The following is a 10809-nucleotide window of genomic DNA, read 5'->3' as shown; positions in this document are numbered from 1 at the left end:
AGTCAGTCATCAATGGGAGGAGAGGTCCTTGGCCCTGTGAAGGTTCTATGCCCCAGTGTAGGGGAATATCAGAGCCAGGAAGTGGGAGAGAGTGGGTTGGTGAGCCGGGGGAGGGGGAGTGAAGAGGGTTTTGGTATTTTTTGTTTTGCTTTGTTTTTCCTTTCTTTGTTTTCAGAGGGGAAACCAGGAGAAGGCAGTTGCATGCTTAAAGTGGGCCTTATTGGGCCATACTAGTAGAAACATGGAAGACAGTGGTGCTGGGGGATATTTGAACTGTGGGGACCTAGCTGGAGTAGGTTTCACAAGAGAATATTATTGGTATGTGACTGAGAGACTGTTCTTGTGATATTTTGCTGAAGAATGTGGCTGCTTTCTGCCCTTGTCCAAAAAGTCTGCCTGAGGTTAAATGGAAGAATCATGGATTAACAGCTTTGGCAGAAAAGATCTCAAAACAGCCTAGTGTTGACTATGTTCTGTGGAGATTAGTGGACAATCTTATGCAGCTTTATAATGAAAAGGAGCAAGCTGGGGAGGAAAAATACAAAATGTACTGTTTAAGGAGAGAAGGAGCACCCAGATGTATAAACAAGCTAAGAAAAGCCTGAGGCTAAGTGGAATAAAAGAACTGGTGACCCCAGAGAGAGGCCCTACCAAGCTAAGCTTCCACCTTGTAAAAGGCAATTAAAGGAATGTGGAAAGAAGTTAAAGAAATGCTTAGGGCCATTTTGGTGTGGACACCTTTAATCCCCGCATTCAGGAGGCAGGCAGATAGATCTCTGAGTTCCAGGCCAGCCCGGTCTACAGAGCAAGTTCCAGGACAGTCAATCTTAGACAGTGAATGAAACCACCTAAGAGAGTTAGGGAAAACGTGCTTGAATGAGGTGTAATGTTCCAGCTCCAGCAAGCAGCAGAATTCAGCAGCTTCAGCCACGTGGTTCTAGATTTAGCCACAAGGATACAAGAAAGGAGTTATGGAATCTTCCAGACTAAGGAGAGCAGCTGAGGGTGGGTGGGTGTCACTGGTGTCTCTTTATGGAGATCCAGAGAGGCCATTACATGAAATTGTGAAGGTGATGCCCAGAGTTCATTGAAAACAGCCACAACAAGGAGTGGACCCAGCCCAAGAGAACAAAGTGTGTTGCAGTCAACAAAGCTGAAAAAAGTTGGAGGTCTGAAGAGTGCTTTGACATCAGACATGAACATGCAGAATTTGGAGTTTGCCCTGCTGGTTTTCAGTCTTCCTTTGGTCCAATATTTCCTTACTGTGTTCCCTCCTCCCCCTTTTAGAATGATAACGTATATTCTGTGCCATTGTAGCTTTTTTATTTTGATTTTACAGGGGATTACAAGATTGCCTTAAATCTCAAAAGAGACTTTGAACTTTGGACTTTTAAACATTGTATGTTGAGACTTTGATAGGCTATGTGGACTTTTGAAGTTGGACTGAATGTAAGTTTTCATTATGATGTAGCAATAAGCCTATGGGGGGGGCAGGGAGTGTATTGTGGTGGTTTGAATGGGAAAGAGTCACAAAACTTATAGGTAGTCTCTATATGGTAAGGGAATTCATTGATGACTTACAGTCTGTAGTCCAACTCCCCAACAAAGGTCAGCAGCAGCTGTGAATGGAAGACCAAGGATCTAGCAGTTGCTCAGTCCCACCAGGCAAGCAGGTGAAAAAAGAGGATCAGGTATGGGAGGAGATGCGGGGGGGGGGGGGGGGGGGGGGGGGGGGGGGGGGGGTAGATGTACAGAGGGTCAGGAAGTTGAACAGAGGTGTATAGCAATGGGGGATGGGGAATGAGGGTAGCCAACAGTAAGTCCCAGATGCCAGGAAAGTAAGAGGCTCCCAGGACTCAACAGGGATGACATTTGAAATACCCAACAAAGGGGAGAGAGAACCCATAGAGAATATATGGAGAGATTAGGCATGGCCCCCCGGTTGAGGGATGGGACCACCTACCCTTCTCAAAAATTTTAACTTAGAATTGCTCCTATCTAAAGGAAATACAGAGACAAAGAGTGGAGCAGAGACTGAAGGAAAGGCCATCCAGAGACTGCCCCACCTGGGGATCCATCCCACATGCAGACACCAACCCCAGTCACTATTGCTGATGCCAAGAAATGCTTGTTGACAGGATCCTGACACAGCTGTCTCCTGAGAGGCTGTGCTAGAGCCTGACAAATAGAGGCAGATGCTCACAGTCAGCCATCAGACTGAGCATGGGGTCCCCAATGGAGGAGTTAGGGGAAAGACTGAGGAGCTGGAGGGGTTTGCAACTCCATAGGAAGAACAATATCAACCAATCAGACCCCCCCAGAGCTCCCAGGGACTAAACCACCAACAACCAAAGAATACACATGGAGGGACCCATGGCTCCAGCTACATATGTAGCAGTGGATGGCCTTGTCTGGCAGAGAAGAGCCCCTTAGTCCTGTGAATGCTTGATGTCCCAGCATAGGGGAATGCCAGGGCGGTGAGACAGGAGTGGGTGGGTGAGTGGGGGAACACCCTCACAGAAGCAGAGTGGAGGGGAGTGAAATAAGGGGTTTGCAGAGGGGAAACCAGGAAGGGAGATAACATGTGAAATGTAAATAAATAAAATAACCAATAAAAATTTTTTAAAAAGAACAGAAAATGGCCCTTATAGGCTCAAAGAGACTGGCACTATTAGGAGGTGTGGCCTTGTAGGAATAAGGTTGGCCTTGTTGGAGGAAGTGAGTCACTGGGGGTAGTCTTTGAGGCTTCAGAAGCCCAAACCTGGCCCAGTGTCACTCTTTTTTTTCCTGCTGCCTGAAGATCCAGATGTAGAGCTCTAAGCTCTCTCTCCAGCACCATGTCTACCTGAGTGCCACCATGCTTCCTGCCGTGATGATAATGCACTAAACCTCTGAACCATCAGCCAGCCCCAATTAAGTGTTGCCTTTATAAGAATTGGTGTGGTCATCACAGCAATAAAAACCATAAGACAACATATATAAATAAAAATAATTTATTTTGTGTGAATGAGTGTTTTGCCTGCAAATATGTATCACATGCCTTGTGCTTGTAGAGGCCAAGAAAGGACATTGCACGTCCTGGAACTGTATAGTTGCAGACAGTTGAGTGCTGCCATATGGGTGCTAAGAATTGAACATGGGTCCTCTCCAAGAGCAGTGTATGCTGTTAACTGCTGGGCTATCTCTCCAGCCTCAAGAGGAAGTAAATTTTAAAAACAAAAGAAAAATGGAGGCCTTTTAGCCTCCAGACAAAATCTTGTCAAGTCTTGCTTCTCAAGTCCTTGTGGTCAGCAGTGGTTCGTTCACCTGTGTTATAAAGCTTTGGTTTGGGTTTTAGTGTATTGGGTTTTTTTAGTTTGGGGGTTTTTGTTTTGTTTTTAAGCATGACCCCAGTCAATTCTGATACTGAAGGCAGGTTTAATTTTCTCTAATCCGCTTTTATACCATTTTAATTACATGCAAGTATTAAGGGTGACTAGTACAATAAGGAACTAGTGAGGCAGTAAGCAAAGTCCTGTGATTACTTTCATGACAGGTGTATTGAGGATTTTGTTTAGATTTTTGTTTTTGAAACAATCTCATGTAGCTTAGGTTGGCCCCAAACATAGCTAGGGTTGACCTTGAACTTCTGATCCTCCTGTCTCTACCCTCCTGAATATCAGAATTATAGTTGTGTGCCACCAGACCCAATTTCATGTGAGGCTGAAGATTGAACCCAAGGTCTCATGCACTCTAGACACTCTTACCACCTGAACTACATCCACAGACCTCCAGGTGTTGGCTATATGTGCTAATCATAAACGTTATTCAGAAGACATGAAAGGGCGCAGCAAAAAATAACTAAACTTGCCTAATTTTTTATTTTTCATATTAACTTAAATCATCTTTCAAAAACTTTATCCATGCGTTTTATATGTGCAGATTCAACCAACTTTAGATAAAAATATTTAATTGTATTTGTTTTGAACATGAACTGATACTTTTTCTTGATATTCCCTAAATAATACCATGTTATTATTATTTATATAATATTCACATTGTACTAAGTAATCTAGAAATGGCTTAAGTATATGGTATGTGCGCAAATTACATGCAAATCTTGTACCTTTTTATATAAGGGACTTGATTAGTAACCAGTTCATTGTTTTCCTAGGGCCCTAAAGCCAATCCCTTATGAATTCTGAGGGAGGCCTAGAAATGTAACATTAGACTCAAAAGCTGTCATCTGAAAGCAGATTGAACTCCAAAGGCTAATCTTAGACTTTCCTCTGACTTAATTAATTATTTGCATTCTAACCATTGATACAGTGCTGCTTAAACTGACTGACATGTCTAGATGGAAGCCCTTTCCCTGCTATAACCCTGAAATCATTTCATTTATGAAGTTAAATGAACCTTAGCAACCCTAGTGTCTTTTACTACACATGGAAAAACATTGAAACAGTCTTATGATACCAGGGTTGGTTTTGTTTTTAGAGGGTAAAAAGTTGTATTCCTACACAAGCATGAGTAACAAGCAGGCCCACCAGGCAGAGCTTTGTTTTGTTTATTGAAAATAGTATTTTTTCATATAATATATTCAGATTATGCTTTCCCTCCCCTAATTCCTTCCAGATTCCCCACTTCTCCAGCTACCCAAATCCACATCCTTTCTTGCTCTTTTTCATTAGAAAATGGGTATCTAAAATAAATTAATAATAATATAAAAATCAAACAAATTTGAATAGGACAAGACAAGACAAACAGAAAAACAATGAACCAATAAAAAAGCACAAGAATTATTATTTTCTGTCTATGAGTGTCTTGCCTGCACGTAGTCATGTGTACCATTTTTATGCTTAGTGCCAGTAGAAATCAGAAGAGGACATCAAATTCCACTCAGACTAGAGTCACAGGTATTTGTGAGTTGCCATGTGGGTGCTGGAAATGGAACTCTGGTTTTCTGGAAGAGCAGCCAGTATTCTCTAGTGGCTGAGCCATCTCTCCTGCCCTAAACATTTTTGTTGTTGTACTTTAGTTTTAGGTTTTTGAGATAAGCCCTGGCTATCCTAGAACTCACATGTAGATCAGGCTGGTCTCAAACTCATGAAGTTTGCCTGCCTCTGCCTCCTAAGATCTGGAATGAAAGGTATGTCACTACCACATCCAGCCCAGAGTGCAACTTTTGAAAACAGGATGCAACCTTAAGCACATGATCTTAAGAAAATGATGATAAGGTTGATAAAAATTTACAAATTTCTCTGTTTTACACTTTTTATTGAAAATTTCATATATACATATAATGTGTTGGTTAAATCCACCCCATTCCATCTCATCCAGTTTGCACCCTATCCTAAACACCATTTTTATTCCAAGTTCATATGCTGTTGTTTTAAACCCACTGAGTGCACTTAGTGCTGCCTATATGCCTATAGTGCATGCATATGTGTGTAGGACCATCTACTGGAACACAGATAGCCTCTCAGGAGCCATATCCCTGAAGAAAACTTACTCTCCCTCCTCCACCAGCCATAAGGTGCTAGTAGAGTCCCAGTGGAATTGGGGTGACTCGATCTTGTGAAGGCCTCATGCGTGCAGTCACAGCCACTGTGAGTTCCCATGTGAAGTGATCCTGAGCAGCAAACACTGTGTCACTGCACTTACTGCCTCTTACACTTGCTACCTTCTGCCACCTCTTGTCTAAGGGAAAGGGCGTAGTACACATGTCCCATTAAAAACTGAGAACTTTACAGTCTCTTATTCTCTGTACAGTAACCCATTGTGGGTCTCTATAAATCTCCATCCACTGCAAAAATAATCTTCTCTGATGAAGTTTGAGAGATGTACTAATCTAGAGATATAAGGATAACTTAGGAAAACAGTATAATACTATGTCCATTTGCCAGAATAATTGGATTCTGTTCTCCCCCAAGGCCTGTGACCAAGTCACAAGTTTATGGTCCAGTTAGCAGTACTATACATGAGGGGTTTTGTGGTGTGGTGTGGTGTATGTGTGTGTTTACATGTGCACACAACAGTACACATGTGCTAGAGGACAACTTGCAGGAGTCAGTTCTCTCCTTCTACCAAGTTAGTCTGAAGGATTCAACTCAAAATCATTAGCAGCAAACACCTTGTTCATCAAGCTATCTTTCCAACCTAAGTTCCCAGTCTTAAAAGCTTGGTACTGAGCCGGGCGATGGTGGTGCATGCCTTTAATCCCAACACTTGGGAGGCAGAGGCAGGTGGATTTCTGAGTTCGAGGCCAGCCTGGTCTAGAGTAAGTACCAGGACAGCCAGGGCTACACAGAGAAACCATGTCTCGAAAAACCAAAAAGATAGTATAGCAGCTAAAGCCATGTGAAGACAGAGTTCAGATTGGGATTTGACTGAGAGGTCTCAGTGAGTGAGGTTTCAGAGGGCAAATTAAAGACGATTCCCAAGATCAACCTGAGGTCTGCTAGCACACATTTGCACACATGTGTACCCACCCACCCACATACATACACAACATACACATGAAAATTGAAAGACAAAAAAATCATGGTAATGTAACGTGTTCACTAAATTTGCTGGATCATTACTATATACTTCTACTTTAAAAGTTCGTAATACTCCATGTAGATAGTTATTAACTTTGTTGATGGCATACTGTAAAATCATGCTTGTTTATCACTTCAAGACAAGAACAGGACCTCATATTTATAGAGACCCTTAACGATTTATAAACACTCATACAAATTTTCCCATTTTGTCCAGTCAATACTTCTGTGAGAGTTTTCTGTAAAAGAACTGAAGCTTGTACAGGTTCAGACAGTCACTCAATATGGCATTACTAGGTGGTAGAAACCCTAATTACTAAGAAGAAATCACTATGAGGAGATTAACCATCTTTGGAAAATAGGACATGGTCAAAGGAACAATCCAGAAAGAACATAATACTTTTGATACATTCCATCCAAGAATTATGAACCATCTTTCACTTAATCAGTAAAATCAGTCTGTTCTAATTTCTTAAGGAATGGGAATCTAATCAAAAAATATTTAAATTCTAAAACAGAAGGTAAATCATGAGAAACACATCTGTTTTGACACACTTTTATCAAGCATCCTAAGTATATAAACCAGTTTCCTTACCAAAGAGTGGCACTATGGTTACTCTAGAACTTTTTAAGATTACTCATTAAAAGTAATATTGTTAAGTGAGCATTCTGGAAAATATAAGAGACAAATGGTAAGAAGCAAGAGCTTCTAGGCTATCCCAGCAAACCTTAAGCCTTCAGACAACAAAAGATAGCTACACCCTATGCCTACACTCTTGGGAACATAACACATCTCAATGCTTCTGGAACAAAATCCACTACCAAAACATTGTTCTTCTTCCTCTCCATTTTTGATAATAGCTACAATGTAGGCATTCATCAGTCTTTGTGTATAATCCCTCCTTTTAGTCTTGTTATCTTTGCTCTACCATTGAACTACAACCCCAGCTCTGCTAGCTGGGGAACGGTTACTCAAGCATAGTTTTGCTATATGCTAGTGATGGGAACTAGACTGAAAAGATTTTATACATATATATATAAACATATATATATATATATATACATACATGCTTGATCTCATTCTTTTTCAATTTTTTATTATCTTTAATTTTGTGTACTTGTACATGTGTATAGGTTATGTGCATGTGAGTACAAGTACCTGCGGAGGCCAGAGGTGCCAGTTGTGGGCCACCTAACATGGGTGCTAGGAATCAAACCCATATCCACTAGAAAAGCAGTACATGCTTCTAACCACTGAACTATCTCCAGCCCCAAATTTGATCTAATTCTAAGATAATAGGCATTATCATAATTGTCTTATGGTCTCCTTAACTCAAAAATTTGTAAAAAAAAAAAAATGGAATAAATTCTTATAATGCTTATTTTGGTGAGCTTTCTTTAGCTTATAATTATTAGAATACATTCTAACATTCTTTTTAAATTGAAAGACTATTTTGTAACATCACAAAGTATCTTAAAGTGCTATTAATCAACTATAAGTACACAATTAATTCTGTAAGCATACAGATCTGTCATTATACTTTAAAACTAACTCATGAACTTTCTCCTGATGGTTAATTGCTCTAGCAGTAGCATGCTATTTCTTTACTGGTAGATAGGCTCCAAGTTCTAGTGGATCAGAAGAGTGCTCTATATGCCCATAGCATAAAACTTGAAACTATACATAGTAAAATTTCCCTTTAGAGAAGTTTTGCTCTTTAATCTTAGAAATTTTATCTATTTCCTTTAATTGTACATTATAGTCAGATGCAGTTGATTTAACTTAGGTACCACTTCAAAAGTTTTATTCAGTATGGCATAGCTACTACCTCCTTGATGGCTTTATTTAATCACAGCATGTAACTCACATCACTTAAAGTAGGGAGAACAATTGATAAGATTTCTAGGCAACAGGATTTGCCTCCCCTAGATGCTCTAAAGAAGGCACTTAGCATGTAAGATTTCTTAGTAAAATTAACTATTTTCAGTGTCTTAAGCAGAGAAATATCTCTACCAATCTTTTTGTTTTTACAGTAGATCAAGTAAAAGTCACCTGATGGAATAAAACTTAGTCACTAAGTGATTTGCCTAACAGTAAGACAAAATGTTTATCTATTAACATTAAGTAGTATATTAATAATCTGCTGATTTCTCTCTTGATAGTACTTTCTTATTTATAAGATCTAATTCTAATCTTGCATATCATATGCACATACTTTAACAAAAATAAATTTAACCAATGGTGTAATTTAGAAATCTCATTGAATATGGCAATAAATGTATATGTTATTTCTTTACAGCTATAGGATGCCTTCCTGTCTAGTAGCAGATTACAAAGTTAGCCTACTCCTCAGGCATTTCCTGAACACTTTACTCAGAATCCAGACCCTGGGCTGGGGATATATGTAGCTTAGTGGTTGACCAGACTTGACTAGCACACACAAGCTTAAGTTAGATCCCCAAGGCTGTCTTTAAAAAAAAAAGTCCAGACCCAGTCAATCTTGTCTTTTAAATCTTTCCCGTAAGTAATAATAACATTTGAAGTGCATGAAAACCCTAATTCTCTTTAAATCTCTTACTAGGAACCAAGGTTACATTCTGTGAGAAGAAGCTTTTCTCAGCCTTCATCTGTGGGTTTGAAACCTCGATATTCTCGAAGCCCACACTTTCATCCTAGAAAAGATTTGAGAGCAGAGGATTCAGTTTCCACTCCACCTTCCTGTACTGACTTTGTTAAGTAGACTCTTGGAGAAGTGTTTTGTCTAGAAATAGAAAATAACTAGACCCCTGTGTGGTCTAGTAACAAACGGTCTTGGGGATATGCTTAAGGTTAAATGTTTTTGCATTTTTTAAGAGAATCTCTGAAATCTTAACATTGGAGATGCAGAGTTAAATCATGGTTTCCTTTATTAACTCCAACATTTAAGTACTATAGAGCTATAAGCCATAACAAGCAAGACAAGAATTGTCTCTGTAAGAAAACAACTGTCTTACAGATCATCCTCTGGCTGTCTAACCAGCATGATCATCACACGTAACCACTTACAAACATCTTTGATTAAATTTTCAGTTTTATTCCAGAAGGTTCGTATTTTAGACAAATCTATAGCATATATAAAAACTACTTACCAGCAGACCATTTTTTGTGTATGGTCTAATGTAAGCAAACCCCATCTTGTTAGGGAGATGATGTGTATATTCTAGTTTCCACGTTCTGGCTTTGCTACATTTGTGTTTGTGTGTATTTTACGTATATTAAGTGGTTTTGATAAAAGCATTTCAAACTCTACTTACATTACAAATTTTTACAAACATTGATATAAAACAGTATTTGTGTTTCAAAAAAAAAATCCATAAACCTATCACATTATAACCACTTATTGTATATGGTTACTGTGGCCAAAGTGAAACTATCCTTAAATGTCCTTAAAGATTATCTATTTGTGGCCCTTTTCTATCATTTATACATGTAGTAGAATTGCTCATAGGGCATAGCATCTTAGGGGTTATAATTCATAATTACATCATGTCAGATTTGATACTGTCAGTATTTTTATCTTTCATTCATTTGGTTCTTTTTGAGGCTTATAGGCTTTTAAAACATTAGAATTTTCCTATAACAGTTTTATTTTTAAATGCAAAAAAGCTATGATTGCCTGCTGTTATGAAATGAAAGAAGTTTCTAAAAATTAAAAAATATGCCACAATAATTAGAATTTTAACATTAAAAAATTACTATCATTTAAGTCAATGCCTTCTGTTTACCAAATGTTGTGACTTCTATATTAAAAAAAAAAAAATTACTCCTTTGACAGAAGCTTGGGTTACTAAAAACAGGAAGGTTATATAAATCAGCAATATTTCAATTGACTACATGGAAGTTTATTTTAGACTTTAATGAAATTTGATAGTACAGTACTTCTAGGAAATACTAGAACTTCAGTATTTTAAGTTTACATCTACTCCCAAGAATACTATTAATACAATTAATACTGTCTTATACTTCTGCTGGGAAAGAGTAGGAATTACAAATTTAAAATGTTCTTGTAATATCAGAAAAGCAGTTCCCAAACAACTTGAACTATTTTTTTATTCTGTCTCATAAAGGATGATTAATATAGTCATGGGTGTACATATATATTTGGGGTATGTAATGCTAATATTTTGGGGCTAAAATGTATGTCTGTGAATAAAATATAATAGTATTGTATATTAGATAATATCTTCATACATCCTAAGGCCATTCCATCTACTTAAAAATATTTTCTTTTGCTAGAGTTACTTTAAA

General features: G+C 38.5%; 1 protein-coding gene across 4 annotated transcripts in view; it reads left to right on the top strand.

The window, feature by feature from the left end:
- The window catches only part of Boll (boule homolog, RNA binding protein), a 140083-nt gene that overhangs the window by 111236 nt on the left and 18038 nt on the right, over positions 1-10809 (top strand). For 2 of the 4 annotated variants that reach the window (XM_031367525.1, XM_031367528.1), the window contains exon 11: positions 9104-10272. The exons of 1 other annotated variant lie outside the window; for it this stretch is intronic. In XM_031367525.1, the coding sequence (XP_031223385.1) occupies positions 9104-9262 (159 nt within the window). In that variant the 3' untranslated portion in view covers positions 9263-10272. Of the gene's footprint in view, positions 1-9103; positions 10273-10809 lie in introns of those variants that run through there. One more of the 4 variants, XR_004117886.1, reaches the window with a different exon arrangement.

Source organism: Mastomys coucha, unplaced genomic scaffold (genome assembly GCF_008632895.1).
Source record: "Mastomys coucha isolate ucsf_1 unplaced genomic scaffold, UCSF_Mcou_1 pScaffold14, whole genome shotgun sequence".
Lineage (NCBI taxonomy): Eukaryota > Metazoa > Chordata > Mammalia > Rodentia > Muridae > Mastomys > Mastomys coucha.
Note: the sequence above shows the minus strand (reverse complement) of the source record. Positions and strands in the feature narration are given on the sequence as shown.